Below are 23,766 nucleotides of genomic sequence, written 5' to 3' on the forward strand. Positions count from 1 at the left end.
GTTCGATGGCGTGACCGCCATGCTGTATTTGTTTGCATAGCTGGTAATCCAAACCCACACACAAATGGCAGAACTAGATTTCTGGTTGGCTTCCAGTTTGAGATCGAAGTGGCAGCTAACAGGCTGCTGAAAGCCCTTGTGGGCCACAGCTGTCCTGGGTGGAAATAGCCTGTAACTGAAAGCTAGACCACAGCCCTCATTTAATGAAGAATTCTTGTGACAACTCTTAACTTCCAGGGGTTTCTATGCTAAATCCCAGGCAGGAAAATATCGGATGATTCTGTTGTCACTAGGAAACATCAGTGACACAAGCAATGACAGAAAGAGGCAAGATTAAGAAAAGCAACTTGGAAAATTCTGATATTGTACTGAATCAGCCAATTGAGATTTTAAAAAGTAAGCTTTTACAGGGGGCGAGGGGGTCACTTTTCAAACCAGAGCCATTTACTAAGGCACCATAAAAATCCATTCACAATAAAAATGCCAGAACAAACTTTACCTTTCAAAGTTATAACTTAGGCTCTTTACAATTAAATGTAAATGGGACCAGATATTTCTTTCTTTTTCTAGATAGGGAGAGAGCACAAGCAAGCATGGATCGAGAGGCAGGGGGCTGGGGGGAGAGAAGCTTACGCAGGCTCCACACTCAGCACACAGCATGGTGCCAAGGGCTCAATCCTACAACCCTGAGATCATGACCAGAGCCGAAATGAAGTCAGAAGCTCAACTGAGCCACCTGGATGCCCTGGGAGCAGATATTTTCTTTCCCTTACTTTACTGCCAAACAATTGCTCAAAAAAAGATTTCTTTCTCACAGACTTGATAAAAGATGGCATTTTCAAACAGATGTTTAAGTGCACCCAAACAGTTCTATCACATTATCTTTCATAACTGCCTTTTCTTAATTTTTTCCTTCTTGGGTATTTTGCATATAAATGACTCTTCCATGCCAGTTCTGTGAAATGAAGTAAATAATGTAATTAGAAATAATACACAGGTGCATGGAATAGACTACTAATGGTGGCTTCTGTTTTTTGAGGAAATTGTCTGTACCCTTGGATTTGTTTAGATTTGCTACCTTTCCCTAAGGGTTCTGTGGCCTTTTATGTTACTGAAAACAAAACAAAACAAAAAACAAAAAAACAGAGTTCTGAAGGCTTATCAAGAATGCCATTGTGCATTTTCCTGAAGAACTTGAACTCCAGCATGCTTCAGTAAAAAAACAAAAACAATAACAAAGAGAATGACACATTCCCTAAAACTTGATGGAAGCTAGAACATTGGGAAGTTTTTGTACCAAACAGGAGGATAAATAAATCCTAGTATTAAGCTAGCATTTGTACACAGGATGAAGCCAAAGTAGAGGAAAGACAAAGCTACTTCTGGCGTGAAGAGTCAGCCCTCTGCCCGCTCCCAGAAACTCTTCTTCTCCGCACTGCTTATTCCCACAGCCCCATATTTCAAGGTTGATCTTAAGTTCCACCTTCACGAAGAAAGCACTCCAGCTAGATTAATTTCTCTTTTCCCCTGAATTTGACTATCAACACTTTTCATCTAGGGACCTCATTAATCATCCAGCACCTTGATGTTGTGATTTCACTGTTATTTAATTGCTTCATGGGGCTACCAGGGTCATTTTCCCTATGCTGTTACACACTATAAACTGCTGGAGGCCAAGAATGTCTCTCACATTACTCCCCAAAGCTAAGCATAGATTTATGAATACAGTAGATAGGGAATCTAGCCTGGTGGAGCAGAACCATCTTGATGCTATGAGACTTGGTTACTGCAAATTCTCTATAATTCACGGTCATAATGTTGATAAGAGATTATTGAGTGGTTCTTCTCATTCAGCTGAGAAGCTACTCATACCATCCTTATGACCCTCTCGAGTGAGTGGGATTTTACAGTCCAGCTAATGGCTGATGGTCATGCAGCACACCCAGTATAGGTATGGCACATAAGCACACTGCTGGAGTTCGAGTCCCCTCCATCACTTCCTAGCTTTATAGCAAATGACTTGTGTGTGCATTAGTTTCCTCATCTGTAAAAATAATAATAGTTAACAATCATTCAACAGAATGTGTGAGGCCCTGTTCTAAATTCTTTCAGTGTTTTAATCCATCATGTAGGCACTATTATTATCCCCATTTTATAGATGAAGATATTGACAGAGAGAGAATACGTAACTTTCCCAGAATTACAAAACTAAGCAGAAACATGGGGATTCATATTCAGGTAGGTTGAGCTTACACACTCAACTGCTAAGGTGCATTGCCTCTCATTAAATTTATATCATATGGTTATGTAAACAATTAAACCAATTAATACACCTAAATCATTTGATATATTTAATTTATTAAATACTGATTTTAAAAAGTGGTTGGCACATAGCACATACAAAATAAAAGTCCACTGTATTATGTGTATATTTAGGTTACAATTTAGGATCCAAACTCTTTTTTTGTTGTTGTTTTTGAGATGGGGAGAGCAAGAGAGAAAAAAAGAGAGGGGAAGGATACAGGGAGAAGGAGAGAGAGAATCTTAAGCACACTCCACATCTAGTGTGAAGCCCAGTGTGGGGTTTGATCCACGACCCTGAAATCATGACCTGAGCCAAAACCAAAGAGTTGGACATTTAACCAACTGAGCCACCTAGGTACCCCAAGGCTCCAAAACTCTTACGTGAATTTAGACAAAAATTATCCATACAATAACTTAGTATGTGCCAACACAATCTATGCCCAGAGGGAAGCTTATCCTCTTATGAGAACTGCATACATATGCAAAAAAAAATTAAGCAAACCAAAGTTAAAAGTGACACGAAATGATAGGAAGATCCCAGAAGAACTGCAGATAGCAAGCTGCCCTATCCACAGAGTCTTATCTCATAGAGCTCTTCATAGCTCCTTTTAACAGGTATCCAAGATGACTCTGATATAAATTATTCATAAACTACACTTTAAACATTCATTTTATAGTCTGTACTTGAACACATACCACATTAGGGTATGAAACTGAACTTATAAGTACAGAGGTGCTGCATGAAAAGCACAGTAAAAACACATGGAGAGAGATGGGCCTAAGATGGGACTGGAGCTTAGGGAACACTTCTCAGAGGAGGGGGACCTAGCATTCCAAAATGAGGATGTCAATAATTTACTCAGAAACTCATCCTCCAGCTCAGTTAGAAGAAGAATAATGACACAAATCAAAAAAAAAACTAATAGTATTAATATTTTATCAGTTCCACTATGTTCTCTAAGGATCCCAAATGTTCTGTACATTAATAATTGAGTCTCCTTAAAACCTTCAGAACCATTGTGAGCAAGAAGAGCAGGGAATGTAAATACCATTTAAATAACCACTACTTCATTTCTGTTACCTACAGTCCTTTTATGCATGTTTCTTTTGTTAGTACAAAGAAATCAATGATTCCTGAAGATATGTAATAGATACATGCACTCATTCCTTCCTTACCTAGTTTATTCATTCATTCTATAAAAATGTATTGGATATATAATCCAAGCACAGTGCTAGGCCCTAGGGAAATAAATATGATCAAAGTCTAATGAAGAAAACAAAAATGAAACATATAAGGGTTTTCCATGAAATGGATCCAAAGTAGAGTTAGATAGGCTACAAATTACAGAAGGGATTCAGAGGAGGATGTGGTCAACAGCATAAATGGGGAGCACTCCAGAAAGCTTTCAGAGTAATAATAATCTCCTCACAGTCAAACCTAATGGCAAATTCCTTGAACATGATGCTTCTTCTAAGCATTATTCAATACTTCTGCCTTGAAATTTAATTTTCCCCAAAGTTTGGTGATATGACCCTGAATATTTTTGCCTCTAACTTTCCATGGCCCCTTTTGCTAATTCCATTGACAGTACCTCTGTTCAAAGACTTTAATGTGGTTGTTTAATGGTAGTTGTCTCTTCTGATTTGAGCCAGAGCCTTTTATTCCTCATTGTGCATCAGAATTACTGCAAAAAACCTCAAAAACATACAGGTGTCCCAGCCTTCCTTTGATTTTTCAGCTTTGGGACTTAGATATGTGTGTCCTGTGTTTTCCTTTTAAGATCCTAGGAGATTCCAGCCAGGATAGAACCAACTAATGATGCCTTCCTTCCTCTTACTGTTCCATATGGAGATTGTTCATTTTCATCATTCTCTCTCATTGGCTTCCTGAACTGCCTAGAGTTCTGGGTCTGGAAACAGTCATCAGACTGAGAACAACTGGAATAGGAAGGGGCCATCCCAGTCTTCTCCATCCAGGATACTGTATGATCAAATCCACCATGACCATTCGGAATCTCAAAACTGCCTCACACTCCTCTTGTCTTTGGTCATTTGTTGTTGTTTTTTTTTTTTTTTTTTTTTGTCTTTGGTCATTTGTATAAGAACTTCTTTTCATCTATCCTCTTTGTAAACTTCCTCTTACTGTGCCCCTATTCTTCCAAACATCACAATTTTATCTCATGGAAATTCAGATTCATAGTAAACAAACTTTTCACTAATTCTCACACTCCATTACTCAAGCGAAAGTTGCCCATTTCTCCTAACTCTGGTCTCTTCCCAATCAGCATCACCTTTTTTGGTTCAGTCAAATTTATTGGAGAAATGGCCTATTTTTGCTATTTTTGATTCTTACTTTCACATTTGTTCACTAAACAACTGCAACTTGGTATCCAGCATTACTATTCCATAAAACTACTATAGCAAATGATATAACTAATCTCCAGTCTATCAAATATAAAGAACATTTCCATTCAAAATGGCACCTCTTTGGCAATTAGGTAATAATATCATTGGGACATCTATTTCTCTTATCCTACCAGCTTTAAGGTTTGGGATTATCACTGACTTCCCTTGCTCTTTAAGTAAAAAATAAATTATTTGATTCAGTAATATTTTATAATTTATGAATTCATTAAAGTATATTTCTACTATATATGATAATTTCTACTATATATATATATATGATGCTATTACAACCAAATTTTCAAACTTAGTTCTCTTTATTCTTACAGAACTCTATTCTAAGTTCCAATGTCTATTAAAAGCTTCCATATACATCTTTTAACTCCTGTGATTTTCTATTCAAGCCCACCCTGTAAACTATTATAAAGATAACCTTTCTCAAACTGAATTTTTATCAAATCTTTCCCTGCTTTAAGAACCCTTGTTTGGCCACAATCAAATCTGTGTAGCCCAACATGTATTGCCATCTAGCCCAATCTTCAGCCACTAGGCCAATTTAGTCTCATCTGTTGACATTTCCTGCCAGGGTTCATTCACATACCATGCGTATCTTTCTTATACTTGTCTCAACAGCTTTGTTAATACCTTTCACTGATCTGTCATTTTAACTCTCAATTTTTACCCATCACTTCCTTTGAGATCCAAATAAATTTTCTTTTCTATTGGGCTGATAGAACTCTTGCATGAGCCATTTGTCAGCACTTGGTATAAGGTTGTCCATATATTATCTGGCAATGGCTGTATTTTAAATATTAATCCTACCACAGAATACCTTCGGGTAATTTTAGAATTTGGATTGCATTTGTCTCCCACATTATTATCACCATTAAGCAACAAAACCATAAGAAGTCCACTGAGCAATATTTGAGCAATGGAAAAACAATGAACAAATTAATTACATATAAAATTATTACTGAAATGCAATAATGCTTCCAGAACTCACAACCAAACAATTCACAGTTTAATTACTGCCTTATATGGTCAGTCTTTCAAACTGTATTAATACAAGGTTTTCTTTTCATTGTTTCAAAATGCCTATGTAATTCGTTTGAAAAAATTACTTTCTCCAGTAAAATTAATTGCAATAGTGACTGAATACATGCACAAATACATTTACACATGTATATAGTTTTAAAAATGTTACACAGGGAAAAATATTTCTAGTCCCTCCTATGAAAGTGTCTAATACCTTTATTAACTACTTTCAAATATTTGCTATTGGAAATAAATTGGCCTGGTTTTCGATCACTTCTTGTCCCTGAAAGAAATCTCATCTCATAATTTTCCTTTTCAGGCCCTACATATGTTGGTTTCATCATAAGCAGACTTCTCCTGAGCAAAAAAAAAAAATAATAATAATAATAAAATATTTTGATTCCCAGAGGGTTTATTCTGTATTCTCTAAATCTGCCTTGTACAATATAATAACCACTAGCTAACTGAAGTGTGGCTACATCAAATTGTTATGTGTTATAAGTATGAAGTATATACTGGATTTTGAAGACATTAATACAGAAAATACAATATCTCATAAATAATTTTTATAAGAATTACATGCTATTTGATAAAATTTGGGATATATTGGGGTGAACCAAGCATATTATTAAATTAATTTCACTTGTTTCTTTTTACTTTGCTTATTGGGTGAGTTTTGGCAATTTGTGGTCCTAAAATAATTGGTTCATTTCATCTAAGTTGTTGAACTTATTTTTTTTATGTTTTTAATTTTTTAAATTTTATTTATTTATTCATGAGAGACATAGAGAGAGGGGGGCGGGGCAGAGACACAGACAGAAGGAGAAGCAGGCTCCATGCAGGGAGCCTGACATGGGACTCAATCCCGGGACTCCAGAATCACACCCTGGAACAAAGGCAGGTGCTAAACCGCTGAGCCACCCAGGATCCCCCAGTTGTTGAATTTATATGCATAGAGTTGTTAATAGTATTCTCATATTATCCTTTTAATGTCTGTGGGATTTACCTTGCTGCCTCATCCTTCCCGCCTAAAATTTAGGCGTCTTCTCTCTTTTTTCCTTTCGTAGCCAGGCTAGAAGCTTATCAATTTCATTGAGCTTTTCAAAGAGCCATTTATTTCTTTATTGTTTTCCTGTTTACAATTTCATTGATTTCCGCTTTTTACGTTTTCCCTCATTCTGACTGCTTTGATTTCAATTTGCTCTTATTTTTCTAATTTCATAAGGTGGGAATTTTGTTGATTTGAGATATTAATCCTTTTCTACTGTAAGTATTTTATGCTCTACAATTTATATGTGGCAATTAGAAAATTTAAAGCTACATGTGTGGTTTGCATTACATCTTGGTACTTATTGCTCCTCTACTAAGTATAACAGACTAGCAAAATGGGTTTTTTTTCCCCACTACATTAATAAAAGTTTAATTGCCTATGGGATCACTGAACCAAAGAACCTCAGGCTCTCAGAAAGCAGTGAGCAATAGCCTTGGGTGGTTTGGGTTTCTCCAAATTCAATTATGTAAAAACTTGGGATATGTTTTGAATTGAAAATTAAAGTTTAAAAAAGTATCCCATGAAACTGAATTTAAGAGTTTTTGGTTCTTCAGAGCTCCCTGTCTACTGACAGAGTGAGCTTTTGAAAACGAAAATCAGAGAGCCATCTATGGAAATATGGGTTATGGAGTTGAAAGATGAGATTGCTTCCTTTAATTTCACTGGCCTGACTCAGGGCCTGAAATTTGTGCCATGGAAGTCCCCTTACTAGTCCTCTGGCTGGAAACCTGGAGTTTTGGTTTACTCACCCAGCCATGCAGTTCCCATCACTGTATCTGCAAGACCAAACTTTGGGGAGAACAGAGGGAGGAAAAAAAGCAATGCAAATTCACTGCAAACTCTGAGCCATAATTCCTCTGGTCAGAGAGGGCTTCCTCCACTCAGCAGTTTAGGCACCTGCGTGGTTGCCTCCACCTTCTCCATCACAGCTGCTTCTGGGGGATTGCCTGGGCTGGGGAAGACAGAATAGAAAAGCAAAAAGCAGGGGCACCTGGGTGGCTCAGTCAGTTAAGCATCTGCTCAGAAACTGATCGATCCCAGGGTCCTGGGAACAAGCCCCACCTCAAGGTCCTTACTCAGCGGGGAGTCTGCTAGAGGATTCTCTCTCCCTCCCTCCACCCCTCTCCTTCTGCCCTCCCCCTGCCGGTGTGCTTTCTCCCTTTCTTTCTCTCTCAAATAAATCAATAAATAAAACCTAAAAAAAAAAACAAAAACAAAAACAAAAATGAAAGCCTGGTATTTCCTCTCTTTCTGTCTGACCCATGGAAGCCCTTTTTCTACTGCATAGATGTGAAAGAGAAGACTGTTCTGGAGCTCTTGCTGTCCACTTCTGGGCATACTTCAGGGTGTCAACTTGCCTGTGAATGGAAGCTGGGCAACACTGGAGGGAAAAAACAACAACACTACTATCTGGCGGTTCTGGGGATTCCCATCTCTTTCCCTAATCTACCTGCTAGCCCTTTACAGCATCCTCTGTATACACACAATCTGCCAGCGTTTATAGCTGCATTTAAGGGAGATAAGGTGGAGGGTGTTTATTCCATCTTGCCTGGAACTGGAACCATTATTCCATTTTCATACAATTTTTTTAAGACAAAAATTCTAATCTCACTCAAATCCCTAAACATCAAATATATGGTAGGAGGGAGACAGAGGATACAGGTAATTTGGAAGACTGGGCTAACCAAAGAATCAGAAATTTGCCTTATTCTCCTGAGGACTAAAAGCTTGATGAACTTGTCATGAGAATGATATAGCTATGCCGTTTGAAAAATTCTTGAGTTTTACCTTTCTCACCATTTATATGGTGTAATATATCTAAGACAAAAATCTATATTTAGAAAAGATGCATTCTTGATTAAGTACAATAAATACTTGGGTCTTTTCTAAAGTAGAAGGATCTGTTGCCATCTGGATAGAATGCAAAAGGGATATTTTTATACTAACATTGAAGCTAACTCAGCAGTACTGAAGATTGAGAGTAGGGGTGAATGAGTCCAGCACCACCATTTTATCTCTACTATCCCTCATTTGTATTTCTTAAACCATCAAGAGTTTTGTCCTGTCAGTCCAAATCTCAGACCAAAGACCCTTTTTGTGATAACCAGTAAGGACTATGGGTTCTACTTTCAATGAAAAATGTTGTTTGTAGGTTTATATTTTAAAGAAGCACTGTTTTCTAAATAATTAACAACTTGGAGACTATAGGCCTATGATCTTAAAAAAATACTAGTTGTAATCCTGACTTTTGACTCAGATTTCAAATAGGAACGTATTTGGTGACAAATAACGTAAAGCTCAACCAACATTGGGTTAAACATCTAAGAGTTTACCGAGGTCACAACAAGAAGTCTGGGACTCAGCATAATCTTCCACAGTATGAAGGAAACTATAAATGATCAGTATAAATGGTTAATTTCTAAACATATTCCCCAATTGTTGGGTCATTGTTTTGTTTCCAGTTAAATTATTCCATTAAGAACATGTGGAAAGATGCTCGATATCATAGCAAAAGCATTTTCATATCTATATTCTTACGAGTGCTCTCATTTCCAAGGAGAGATTCCGGGAAGGGAGGTTGCTGAGTCACAGAATGTAAGCATTTTACATTTGAATGTTTGCTAGTTTCTGAAATGATTGTGTCAGTCCAAATTCCCACCAACAGTATGGTAGCATAGCCCTTTACTTGTATTCTCACTGTCATTGGGTATTATAAATATCTTGAATTTTTAAGGGTGAATCATGGTTTATTTTTTATTATTATTTCGTTTTGCTTCTCATCTTACTGATGTTGAACATCCCTTTAAATGTTTATTGGTGATTTGCCTCTCTGCTGTGAATCAGATGTTTTTATTGATTTATTGGATTATTTGATTCTCTTATCAATATGAAGGATTGTAACCCTTTGCCTTTCATATAAACTGCAAATATATTTCTCCTAGTCTATTGTTTGTCCTTTAAATTTGGTCTACAGTATCTGGAAAACTCATATTCATCTCCAGGACAGCCAAATATCATTTTCTCTGTCAAGCTTCCCCTGGATCCTCTGGCAGTTAGTCATTCTTTCCACACTATACTCATAATGTGTTGTGCATATCCCTGTGTGCTGAATTATAACTACAAACCTTTTCCTCCTGTTCAAGAAACTATGCCAAAATGAAGGCTAAACAGACTAACATTATAATAGATATATTTCTGAATCTGCTTTCAATTTTCCAAAACTAAATCATTCACAAACTTCAGAATTTTCTCTTTGCTTATCATTAATACAATCACATCATCTTTCATTTAGAGAATCTCAGGTCCATTTCTCAACTGTCTCCCTATGAAAATTCTTATTTTCTTCTTTCTGTACCTTTTGTTCATGAGTGCTGACTTCAACATCCCCAGGGAATGCCACTCTTGCTGTCACTCTGTTCTAGTTACCTCTTGCTGTGTGACAAACCGCTGCAAATTTTAGTAGCCTAAAAAAATTATTTACTTTGGTCACAATTCTCAACTTGGGCAGGGCTCAGTGCGGAAGATTTGCTCTGCTCCACACAGTTCAGCTGGGCAGCTTTACCAAGCCTGGAGAATCTACTTCCAAGACGGCTCAGATGGCTCACTCACATAACTCACAAGTTGGTTGGCTGTTACCCAAGATCTCAGCCAGAGCTGTTGCTGGGAGCCTCAGTTCTGCACATGGGCCTCTCAGAAGTGCTACTTGACTTCCTCACAAGTCGGTTGAGTTCCAAGAGTGACTATTTGAAATTACAGAAAGTAAAAGCAGCCAGTCTTTTGATGCTAGGTCTGGAAACTGGTACAGCATTATCTATGCTGTAATATTTGGGTCAAAGAAGTCCAAGAGTCAGTCCAGTGTAAAGAAAATGAACACAGACCCCACTTCTCAATGGGAGGAGTGCCAAAGAATTTATGGCCATCTTTAATCTGCCATAATCTTCCTGGGTACTGGGTCATTCTAAAGTTGTCAAAAAAGTTATCAGTATTTGCTATAACTAAGCCATGCTCTGTTTCCTACAGAAATATGGAAGATGCCTCTCTTTCTTGCCAACTCTTTGTCACTTGGTGTCTCAGCCACAAAGCAATATGGTGAGTGCCTCATGTTTCCCACAGGTCCTTGAGCTTCTGTCAAGGGGTCAAGTCCAACCTTAATTGCTAAACCAAGACCAGGGATAAGATATTTCCCTCCCCTAATTTTTTACTCTACAGTCTCTGTGCCCACAAAATGTTCCATTTATTTAAAAAAAATGTTCCATTTATTGAATTCCTTCCCCTTTAGTAAATCAACTCCCATCAACACTTCATTATATATAATCACACTCTGAACTGCTTAGCCTGAACTACTAACAAATTATTTGTGATTTTTGCAATATTAATGTGCCTTAACTCCATGTCTGAGAAGCTTACTATCATAGACTCTCTCTTAAACCAACTTCTGTTATATAAACAATATTTTATCAGATTATCCATGGCATTCTCCAATCTAAAGGATGCTATTTGAATTTCATTTCACTCCATTCCTCCATAGTACTTACTGGAGCTGAACATCTCAGAAAAGAAATACCCTGTAGACTAGAAAAGAGCCAAGTGAAGTACAGAAAATCACTAGGAAGTTTTACTGTTTCATTTACTGTAAGAGTCCTTTTTGTTTGTTTGTTTTTTAATGGAAAAAGTTCTCCATTTTCAAAAGTATAAGAGAAAAACTAAACTGCCTACTAGCTCTTATTCTCCCAGGAATAGTTCCTACCTAATTTTAGAGATTTTCTTCAAAATGATCAGTGAAAAATATGACAGGTACTTTATATGTATACAACTCTAAGACACAGCTCCCTTGAACCATAGAAAAAAAGAAACTCTCATATACTATTGGTGGGAAAGCAAACTGGTGCAGCCACTGTGGAAGGCAGTATGGGGTTTCCTCATAAAGTTAAAAATAGAACTACTCTGCATCCAGTAATCTGTACAACTGGGTATTTACCCAAAGAATACAAAAACACTAATTCAAAGGGATATATGCACCCCTTTGTTTATAGCAGCATTATTTACAATAGCCAAATTATGGGAACACCTGGGTAGTTCAGTCAGTTCAGTGTCCAACTCTTGACCTCTGCTCAGGTCTTGATCTCAGGGTTGTGAGTTCAAGCCCCCACCCTGGGCTCCACACTGGGCATGGAGTCTACTTTAAAAAATTAATAAATTTTTAAAAATAGTTGAATTATGGAAAGAGCCCAAATGTCCATCAACTGGTGAATGGATAAAGAGGATGTGGTATGTATATATAAAATAGGATATTAATCAGCCATTAAAAGAATGAAGTCTTGCCATTTGCAATAACATAGATGGAGCTAGAGAGTACAAGGCTAAGCGAAATAAGCCAATCAGAGAAAGACAAATGCCATATGATTTCACTCACATATGGAATTTAAGAAACAAAACAAACAATGGGGGAAAAGAGAGAGAGAGAGAGAGACCAAAACCAGACTCAACTATAGGAAACAAACAGCTGGTAGAGGAAAGGCTGGTGGTGGAATAGGTTGAAATAGGTGATGGGGACTGAGAATACACTTATTTTGATGGGTACTGGGTAACATATGGAATTGTTGAATCACCATATTGTATGCCAGAAACTAATATAACACTGATGTTAACTACACTAGGATTAAATTTAAAAAAAATAATACTGGAATTTGGAAGGTACAAATTAATCTTACCTCTCTCCCTCAAAATTACAAATCAATTGAAAAACTGACATCAAGGCGAGATATGGATCAAAGTATCTGCCCTCATTAACAGTAAAACTGGACCAGAGGATAGGCTGATTTTGTTTTCCATTTATTCTCCCTAAAATCTAGTTATTGGGACCTGCCTCTGAAGAGAGTTGAGTCTGAGCAGAGACACACATTTCGTTGCCCTAGAGGGTGAGATTGTGACCCAGCCTCTGCCAGGCAGGGATTTCCAACCAGCCCAGCAGCAGTAGAGTAAGGAGCAAGTAGCCCATGGGTAGACAGGGTCTGCAGTGAGAGACCTTGAGGTTGGTTTCCCCATGGCAGCCACTTCTTTCTCTAGTCTCACCAGTCAGGTAACATAGCCCCCTTGCTTCTGTAGGGAATCTGGAGAGATGGGTGAAAGCATCTGGTAGACTAGAATTTCTGAGAGAGTAGAATTTTCTAACTTGTGGGTCACTAGGAAAATCAGGCAAGGGAGAACGTGGATTTCCTATATGACATAAACATTTTGAGTAAAACACTGCTATGACGCAGATTATATAACACAAATTATTCCTCTTCCAATACCCTCCCCTAAAGGGTTCCATCACATTCTCAACATACATGCTGTAAAATTTTCTCTAGTGTGTAAACATATACAATTAAGTCACACGGATTTACTTTATTCTTCAATCTTAAAGGACCTTATCAGGAAAGTGAAAAAACAACCCACAGAATGAGAGAAAATGTTGGCAAATCCTACATCTGATAAGGGATTAATATCTAAAACATATAAAGGATTAATATTCAAAATATATAAAGAACTCTGATAACTCAACAATAAAAAATAAACAGCCTGATTTTAAAATGGGCAAAAGACTTGGCTAGACATTTCTCCAAGGAAGATACATGATTGTCTAAACACATAAAAAGGGGATTAACATTATTAGTCATTAGGGAAATACAAATCAAAACCACCATGAGGTACCACTTCACACATGGTAAAATGGCTATAACCTAAAACAAAAAATAGCAATTTGGGCAAGGACGTAGAAAAATTGGAACACATGGTTGTTGCTAGTAGGAATGTAGTACAATGCAATTGCTATGAGGACATTTTGATGTTTCTTCAAAAAGTTAAATATACCCAAAATAACTGAAAACAGGTCCTCAGATATTTGTACGCCAACGTTCACCATAGAATTTCTCATAATAGTTAAAAAGTGGAAACAACCCAAGGGTTCATCAAAGTATGAATGGATAAATAAAATGTGGTATATCCGTACAATGAAATATTATTCATTCATAAAAAGGAATGAAGTTCTGATACATGCTATAATGTGGATGAACCTTGAGAACATTATATGCTAAGTGAAATAAAGCCCACCACAAAGGACAAATATTATAGAGTTAGTCCGTTTATAAGAGGCACCTAAAATTGACAAATCTGTAGTGGCAGAAAGTAGATTTGAGGTTACCAGAGAAGTCAAGAATAGGAGTCATTGCTTAATAGGTAAAGAATTTATATTTGAGGTGAAGAAAAAGTTTGGGAAATGGTGTTGATGGTTGTACACTTTTGAGTGTAATTAATGCCATGGAAATGTACACTTAAAAATGGATGAAGTGGGGATCCCTGGGTGGCGCAGCGGTTTAGCGCCTGCCTTTGGCCCAGGGCGCGATCCTGGAGACCCGGGATCGAATCCCACGTCGGGCTCCCAGTGCATGGAGCCTGCTTCTCCCTCTGCCTATGTCTCTACTTCTCTCTCTCTCTCTGTGACTGTCATAAATCAATAAAAATTAAAAAAAAAAAGGGTGAAGCGGCAAATTTTATGTTATAATATTTTAGTACAATAAAAAATTTTTAAATACTACATTCTTAGTAAGTATTCAAGTTCACAGCGGAAAATCATGCTATTCCTTATGTAAGGCAAATTTTAATAAGACTTTTAGCTTTACTACTAATATATTTTGACTATTTCTCATGAATTTATTTCTAGCTAAGTAAATGGAGGAAATAGGACAAAAATAAGTACTCACTGGGTAGGAAATTTAGTCAGAATCAGGGAACTAATAGATTTATGAGTCAAATCAGAGGTGAAATTTAGTATTTTATACTCTAAAAGGTCATTCTTCACTGAATGCTAATATTGTATATGTACAAATACAGGAGCCAGTGGCTGGAAGTTTATTTGGTTTGTATCATTCCTTTGGACAATAGCAATGTTGTTAGTTGCAAGATAGATGCTGAGGAGAACATTCTCAGAAACATCCCTAATGTACTCCCAATTCCTCCTTATTCCTGGACCACTTAGAAATGTAACGTCGAAAAAAAAAATAAGAAAGAAAGAAAGAAAAAGAAAAAGAAAAAGAAAAAAGAAATGTAACATCGAGAGCAGCCATAAGCAAATCTTTACCTGACTTAAATCTCTCCCCTTTCTCGAATTTCTTCTTTCTCATTAGAAGTAATTTGAGTATGGTTTGGGAATCTAGATGCCTTTTGGGAGTTAATGTTTTTTCCACACAATTATGTTTTCACCACTGAAAATAGGGAAATATTTTTTCTAGACATTCCACTGGAATTAAGTCCTATACTGTTGAAAGGAAAATAATATCTTCAGGGTATAGACATTTAACAATATTAGAAAACTCATAAAAATTCTGCATTTCCAGAAATGTTCCTTTTAATCTAAATTACTAGAATTTGAGATAATTTTCAATGGAGGCAGAATGTTGCTTTTCTATCAAATTAAATATACAAATTACTCTGATATATTAATTATTAAAGAACAATTATGCCACTTTTTCTTTTAAAAGCAGCAGGTATAATACATATATCATTGCATTTCTCCCCCCAAATTTCCCTTTTTAGGTGTTGGAAGGTAACTGCTTTTATCATAGTTTTTCAAATGAAGAAACCAGAGAGGCTAACTGCAGTGCCCAAATTAGAGTAGACTCAGCACTGAACCCTACACCCTCTCAATACCCCTTAAACAGCATTCTTCTTTATAATTAGAATGAATTGCAGGGCTCTGTGTATTGGAAAAGGACAGGAATGAACTTAAATATTAAATATTTATTGGCTTATTGAACTATTAAGGTTGTACCATTCAAAAAGCTCATATTAAAACCAACTTGGATCCAATAATTTTGTGCTACAGGTTAAGCTATGCCAACATTGACAGCATAATAGCTAATAAACTGGTTAAATTCCTGATCTATATATCTACAATATGGAATTTACCTTTTTTGTCATTTTAAGAAGTCTTTTGTCAACAAATCCAGAACAGACTTCAGACTTCTTGATTTCTTCTTTAAAATCAATAACATTGGAGGATGATGCTACTACTTAAAATTTCTTTGGGGGCTGAGTGCCTAAGTAGATAGTGATGGGGGGTCAGGGAGGGTATAGGAAAGGGACATAAAGAGGTAATGGCTAGGGGCCTACATGAGGCCAAAAGGCCTTTTTACCTGGGACCTCATGTTCTTAGATACACACACACACACACACACACACACACACACACACACAGAAAGAGAATGGCCCCATGATCCCATGGCACCTTATGGTAAGATCCACAATAGAGATGAAGCTTTGTTTGATCTATCCTCTCCCTTCATTTTAGAGTTAAAGAGCCTGAAATCCAGAAGGGTAGTCCATCCAGAAGACTGGCATAAAAGGACAACAGGACTTTGGAATCTAGAACCACAAACATCTTCTGAGGATGGATCCTGTTAAATGGGAAGCCTTTCCCACCCAACCCCACCCCCAGCTCCTGGATGGATTTAGGTATGCAAATTTAGTGATAGTTGCTGTGGAGCTGTACTGCTTTGCCTAAGATAGCATTCTCCCTGGAGTTGTGTGGTCCTGGACAGAAATAGGGTTGGGAGAAAAGAGAGGGATTCTGTGAGACCCAGACTTCCATGAGCTTCCCTGAATTTCATTAATAGACCTGCAATGCAGGCTGGGCATGAATTATTAGTGGAAACAGGGGAAGGGATGTGGTTTCAAGTCCAAGTTAACTTCAGCACAAACAGTTGGCAGGTATCTAAGAAGATGCTGGGGACACAGGAGACCATGAGAAAGTAAACCTCTGAGGATGAGCAGGAATTTCGAGGAAGTCTTGGGTTTCCACAATTCATGGAATTCAGTTTATTTGTGTAGCAGCAGCAGCAAGACTTTGAATTTTTAGCTGAGTTTCATGAGTTAGTGGTATAATCAGTGTTAAGACACAGATCTGTTGATTCCTGGTTCAATGCTCTTTCACATCATGATTTGTTTTTTTCTTATATACAAAGGACTTCCTGGTAGCCAAGGATTTCTTCTTTGAAAGACAGCCCAGAGCCCAGAGCAAGGAGCTGCCTAAACAGGAGACTAAATTTTGGATTCTAATGGCTCTCTCTTTCAGTACTAAGTTTTCTTCAACTTTCGAGCCTGATATACCCAATTGCTTTTACTACTGTGCAGTCAGAAAAACATGGTCTGTATATATCAGATGCAGTTTAGATCTGCTTCTAAATCCAGGAAGCAAGTATAAAATCCAGCCTAGATGTTCACAGAAGCCAGTAATGTTGAAGCACTAAAAATAGAGTCATTACCGGTTGCCCAATCAAACCTCTTTGATCTTAGTGAAGACATTCACTTACCTAAAAGGCTACCTATAAGGGCTGGCTTCATCCCTGGGCTCCTTTCTTAGAAGGGGACACACCACTTGGAGTCTAAAGTGACTCTGCCTGTCACTGTTTTGAAATTTTTAATAATTTGATTTAGAAATTGGTGTTTTGTAAGTAAAGTCCCTTGGGACAACAGAGGAAGTGCTGAGGGACTGGTGCCCTATCTCACATGGCGTCCTGCCTCCCAGGGAGAGTCTCAGGTATCCTGTCTGCGTCCCCACCCTTGTTCAGTGACCTCTGCCATCTGCCCTGGGGTGGGGGGAGCCAGGTCACAGCTAGGAAAAGGTTGGAGCCAGGCCACACCCTGTGCACTGAGCTATGGCCGGAGGCTCAGAGTTTGTGAGGGTGCGCACTGGCCCAGCACGTACCCCATGCATGAAGGAGACAGACATTAAATAGCAGATGAAATGCAATGTGACAGGTCAAGAAAAACCTTTTTCTTGCTTTTTGAACAGGGGGCCTACCTTTTTATTTTGCACTGAGCCCCACAAATTATGTAGCAGGTCCTGACTCGATACCTTATCTGGTAATCTCAAGCTAATATTATTTTTAGATTCTGAACTAAGGAACTGCACATATATGGAATAATAACTCTGATTTTACTAAAATTATTTGGTTTCAAGAACTCTTAATATTAAATACAAAATCAGATATTTTCAACAGCTCAACAGAGGGAAAATAAGCTTCTGTATTATTCTTGCCAGCAGGTATCGTTAACAACAGAAAGTTTGACAGTATAATAGATGAAATGGAAAAATGATGGAATTTTTTTTTTCACTGAGGCAGCCAGGAAAAAAAATTAGTTATATTTCCACAGTGAAAATATTATCACTCCATATTTTCTATCACATTAGGGAAAGTTTTTAAAAAATCTTGTTACTTCTCTCTAATGCTGGGATTTGCTCATAAATAACTATGGATAGAGGTTTTCCATTATCTATATGGCACTATGTTATAATGGCCATAGGCCAGTAATGTCAGAGAAATCAAGAGGAAGTATAAGAAATAGCTTCTCATTTTTTTTTAAATTTGTATCTGCTTCACATTTTAATATCTTACCTTGAGCTTGGCCAAAAGAAGTTCATGATCATGAAGAAGTTTTTTGGTTTCATCTTGACTGCTACCAATTTCTAGAAGATTGGGTTGTGATTCGGCCAATTGAAGTTGTACCCACTTGCCACACTATAAATAAAAATGAAATAAAATGCACTTTCAGTTCTTCTTGTTTCTTCCTCTTTACCCTTCTCCTTTTCCTTCTTTCTTTCTTTTTCCTCGTTTCCTTCCTTCCTTTCTTTTTGTTTCAGTTATACTGTGAACAATTTATTTTTTCTATAGAGATAGGGCTTACTTAAATTGAAATATAACAGTTTTAATATAAATCCATGCCTTATTGGCTTTTTTTTTTACTTAGTGTAAATTATTTTCTCTTGGAATACTGTATTTATTTATTTATTTTTGGCATACTCTATTTAAGTTAAAAAGTCCCAAAGGAAGAACACATACAAGAGAGTATTATTATTGAATATGACAAAACTACAGAACATGTTGCACAACTGTATATTCTCTCTCACAGAATTCCATAAAAATAGTGAAACTGCACCTGCGCAAATAGGATGCAAACTTCACCAAAGAGGAAAGGTTTTGTAAATGCTATTTAGTCTGATTAGTGTTTTTACATTGACCTTGCTGGTCCAACTGGGAAGAATAAACAGCAGATGAAGCAACAGATTTTTATCTTATAGTAGTAAAGTAAAAACATAACATTTTCCAACTTTTGTTGTTGAGTAATCAATAAAGTATGTATGAGAATGTCAATAAAATTGATGCATGTGACAATAGCCATATGAATGCAGCCAGATTGTTTTCCTCATGTAGGACACTTTCACTGCTCCAAGATATAACTCACCATTGCATTTCCTGGGGAATTGCTTTTCTAAGAAGCAACAACTGATTAAGCAAGAGGAACCACTAAGAGGCACGTGCACATGGATAAGCAAATTGTTGAAATGAAACAAACAAACAAACAAACAAAAACATGTGGCTAGTCCAGATCATTAGTGCCCTAAGATGGTTTGGAAACAAATCCATACGGATCAGACACAGACACTTCTATTCCTTTAGAAGCTTGAGGCTTATTTTATTTGGAACAGTAGTGAGTTAAAGAAGCTATGGAGGGTAGTCAGAGGGAACATTCGGTCAAGTTAAAATAAGTACTTCCAGCGTAATTTTAGGGTTTTTTTTTTCCTGCACTATCAGCTGACCTCTGATTATCCTATAATTTATCCCATACATATTATTCCTCTTCCTGCTCTCAGAAATATTTCCTATTTGAGGGAAAGAAAAGTTAACTTTTTGAAAACAAGGAGTTTGCCCCTTTTCTCTCATGGCTGAAATTTCTAGTGACTCAAAGCATCATAAAATTACATGCAAATTATCAATTTTTGCTATTTCTGCTCCAGGTTTCTTTCCACGTCTAACTATTGCCTTTGAAAGGACTCAAGGGTAAGGGAATCAGTAGAGGTGCTGTTTACATGGGGCTAAGGCTCAGGAGCACTAGGAATCACATTGCTAGGAACACTTTACATTCAGTGCTTCTAGACTGAATCATTTTGCTCGGTATCAAGTGCTGCTTTCCTGTTACAAATATTCATATTAACATAAAATTTGCAGCAATTAAGTTAAATTAAACAGGTCTCAGTCTAGGCTTCTAAGCCAGAGAAATCATTCAACTCAGATTGGTGAGGTCCTGAAAGTAACTGGCTGGTGAGCACCAGCTTGTTTGCCTTGTTCCCTCATTAAACACTGCATTCCTGAGGTGGTGACTTGTCTAAATCCGAGCATAATGCTTCAGGGGTTTTTGCAAGACACTTTCATAGGAAATAAAATCATGGATGTCTTCTTCAACCTAAAGGTATGTGGCTTTCTTTGCAAATCAGCGAATTACTTGATGTAAAATATGCAATAGCTTAAGCTGCAAGTGGCTTCAACTTCCTGCTGTTAAGGGCAAATTTGACGCATGCCTCTGCGCTTTCGCTGGCAGAGTCTTCATTCCCCCCAAAACGTTTTAACGATTTACCAGTGCCTTTACCACATCAAAAGTAAGGCCGCAGAGGGCATATATCAGAGCCTCCTACTAGGTGTCTCCTGTCTGTTCTCCATCATGCTGGAAACAGTGCCACCTCATATCTACTGCAACTGTCCTCTTCCTTCCTCCATCATATCCACTCTCAAAAATCACGAACATTTCACAGGTCCAATTGACTATCCAGCCTGGTAACCCATAAACTTGTGGTCATGAGTACTTTGCCTTTAAAAATCAAATTGAAAGTACATGGTAACGTTTTTTTGTTTTTGTTTTAATTAAGCTGCTATAGATGTTTTCTGACTAACTGAAAGAGAAACTGTAGTAAGTAGCTGAAACTTAGAGGTTTCTCTTAGCTGCCAATTTAAGAAAGCAGTAAGATGTACGTGCGCTATCTTCTATATGGTGAGTGCTGCTGTGTGGGAATGTTCTTTAGGATTATCAACACCCTGCAAAAAGCCAACAGCCGCAGAGAAAAAAAAGAAAGTTGTCTTACCTTTATGACAGCTATCACAATTTTGGAGTCCCCAGCCTGAACAGCTACTGAACTGACTGTTGTTGTAGAAAACCCCACACCAGGACTTCCTTGGCTGGACATGGTACTTCAGAACCAGAATTTATACTTTGGACGGCCTCTGGACAAATGTGTGTCTGCTGGTCATTTCAGAAGGCAATCACTGGGGTTACTTGGATTCATTCAGGGAAAGCGCTCAGCTCACACTGATGACTCTGCCAAAAGGAAAGAACAGGAGGTTAAAAATAGACAACCCCATTGAGTTTATCATGAGAGGGGAGAGAGAGAAGAGAATGGGAAAGAATCGCCACACCCCTGGTATGGTAACACTAAGTGCCTGATATTTTTGCTATTATCTTAAACGGGGAGGGCAGTTTCAAGCTCTCTGCCTATCAGCTGATGTTTAATAGCAAATGGAAAAAAATTACATCCTGACAACCCAAATTAGTTTTGCCATTGAATCTATATAGTTAGGGTGGACTTTGAAACCAGCTAGTCTTAGACCTGCAAAGATGGATATCTTTGCAAGATTTTCAAGTCACCCTTATGCAAAGAAAGCCCCCCAAAATGTACCTTAAAAATAAGTGCTAATATGTATTTTGGGATTAAGCCACAGATTGCTTCTAATTTCAGGTTAATTTGCTTTCTAAAAATTATTGCCTTTTGTCAAATGAAGTTTATGTGGAATGGCCACATTTTCTCAGAGTCTTGGATTTGTTAGGGAGGAACATTTTAAAAATATTTCAGTGAGCAATTATCAGTAGATCTCTACCATTTCAGGATGTCTTTATGACCGCTTTATTTCACTCACCAGCATTTTCAAATTCAATTATCACGATGACCAGGAAGTAATATACCTTGCTATTACCTTTTCATTGCAGCAAGAAAAAAAATTTTGTTTATTAAGGTTAACACTATATATTTTACTACAATTTTTTAAAAAAGGATAACATTTTACTTCAGGTTTGGTTTTTTTTATTGTCCTCCACCGCATGCAGGAAAATTATAGACAGCTTCAAATCAGAGCCAAAGATCAGCAGATTAATTCTCTTGCTAGAAACCCAGCGTGTGTCACAAGTTGTCTGTGGTATTAAACAGCAGCTGTTGGATTCCCTGTCAAAGAACAGCTGAAAATAACACTGAAGTTTAGGTCAGAGGTCAGATGTGAATACATCAGAGATACTAACTCCAAAGCTGCTAGAGCCATTGGAAATCTCTCTGGGACAGAGCCAGAATGGAGGATGTAGCAATAAACAGAGTTAAACTAGTCCACTTACTGTTTAAACCCTTAGCTCATTTCAAAAACATGTTTAGGTTCGAGCCTAATGTTCAGAAGACTGAGTCAGCACCATTGCTTTGTTTTCCTAAAGTTCATGATAATATTCTTGAGTCAAAGAGGGAAAAGTGCTTTCACATGCACTTTAGGGTTCAGCAATTAGTTTCCCAGAACATGTCATGGCTGCTCTGAAATTATGCAGCCAAGACCCAGGTCTCTGGTCTCAGCATCTGATTGCTGACCAGCAAGATGGAAACCAGGCCTGGATCCCAGTTCCTGGGATTCTATAAACCTTATCTGATACCATGAAGGGAGAGGCTGGAGCAAGCTCAAGAGAGTGGATACCAAGAGATACCAGGATATAGAAAATATTGTAAGTGGTTTCATTTCTTGGCAGAGATGGAGAATCAACCTGACCTCTTTGTCAAGTCTGCCTCAGTGTTGAAGGCAGGCTCCTTCTGCTCCAGCAAGTGGTTAGTCCAAACAAACCAAAACAAACAGAAAAACCAGTTTTCTGCTAATTGCCCTCAAGAAAAACCAAGAGTCGACAACTGTGTCACATAATATCCACACCCTACACTAAAATGCCCAAAGGAGCATTGCTTAAATCATTGTGTACATTGCCAACCAGAAAAGCAAACAGTGACCTGCACCCAAAATACACAGTGCACTTTTACTTCAAGTTAATCAGGTAGAAACTCAGTGTGTCCCCTTCAACTCCAAAAAGAGAGAGAGAGAGAAAGAAAAGGAAAGAAAAAAGAAACACGGTATATGTCATAGTTGCTGGTAGACCCTCAAGAGGCAAAGGGACTTTTGTCAGCAGGCTGCATAGTCATAAAGCTCCACTTAGGATGGATGATTGTCCAAAAGGGTGCAGAGGGCAGGGTGGAATGTGTAGCACTGCAGGTCCACACCAAGGAAAAAGGAGAAGAGAGATGAAGAGGACAGAAAATATGGCTGAAAGTCTGAATAATTCCAAGGTTTAAGGGCAAAAGGAATTAGAAATATTTAAGACTTTGTTAAAAGATTAATCCAGCTTGTCAGCAGCAAAGGTATTGCCTTTTTGTGTGTAGATGACCTTTCTTTGCTAATTAGATGGAGCAGGCCTCTGGTGTTGAATAAAGAAATTGTTTTCAAAAAAAAAGAAAGAAAGAAATTGTTTTCTACATTGGGAGACATGAACCATAATGCAAACTGCAAATGTGAATTTAAGTGATTTCTGACTAATATTTTTGAATTCAAATTCTTGACTTTAAAAACCTTAAAAAGGCTTGATTCACTTTTTTCTCCCCATCCCTTGCTTTCTTTTCAACTTATTAGTCCTTTCCCTGCAGAAGCTCTTTTGTTCAGACTTCTCTATTTGTATCTAGCTCATTTTGAACTTTGGCCTATGTTTCTGCATCTAGCATAATATTTAATTATAAGTTGCGCTATTAACTCTGGGAAATGGTTTGGAGGATAGTTAGTATAAAATATAGTATGTTAAAGAAACTGGTACACTATAATTAGATGGATTTTTGAAAAAAACTTTTTGAGATAGTTTGTTTATACTGCACCTCTTCTATCATCACAAAAAAAAAAAAAAAAAAAAACAACCAAACCAAACCAAAACAAAACAAAAAACCTTACAGGCATTCTCATATCCTTTGAAGTTTATGGAGGATCTTGCAGAGGTTATTATGCCTTCTCTGTTTATCCCTCTGGGAAATGCCTGTTTTTATACCA

The 23,766-nt window shown here is 37.5% G+C and overlaps 1 protein-coding gene across 6 annotated transcripts in view; it reads right to left on the bottom strand.

Moving 5' to 3' along the window:
• CCDC141 (coiled-coil domain containing 141) overlaps positions 1-21,034 on the bottom strand; it is a 194,067-nt gene extending 173,033 nt beyond the window's left edge. For 5 of the 6 annotated variants that reach the window (XM_041722524.1, XM_041722526.1, XM_041722523.1 and 2 more), the window contains exons 1-2: positions 20,748-21,034; positions 18,229-18,351 (exon numbers count right to left, since the gene is read on the bottom strand). In XM_041722524.1, the coding sequence (XP_041578458.1) occupies positions 18,229-18,351; positions 20,748-20,849 (225 nt within the window). In that variant the 5' untranslated portion in view covers positions 20,850-21,034. Of the gene's footprint in view, positions 1-18,228; positions 18,357-20,747 lie in introns of those variants that run through there. The other variant, XM_041722527.1, reaches the window with a different exon arrangement.
• Between the last annotated feature and the right edge of the window lie 2,732 nt (positions 21,035-23,766).

This window comes from Vulpes lagopus, chromosome 11 (assembly GCF_018345385.1).
Source record: "Vulpes lagopus strain Blue_001 chromosome 11, ASM1834538v1, whole genome shotgun sequence".
Taxonomy (NCBI): domain Eukaryota; kingdom Metazoa; phylum Chordata; class Mammalia; order Carnivora; family Canidae; genus Vulpes; species Vulpes lagopus.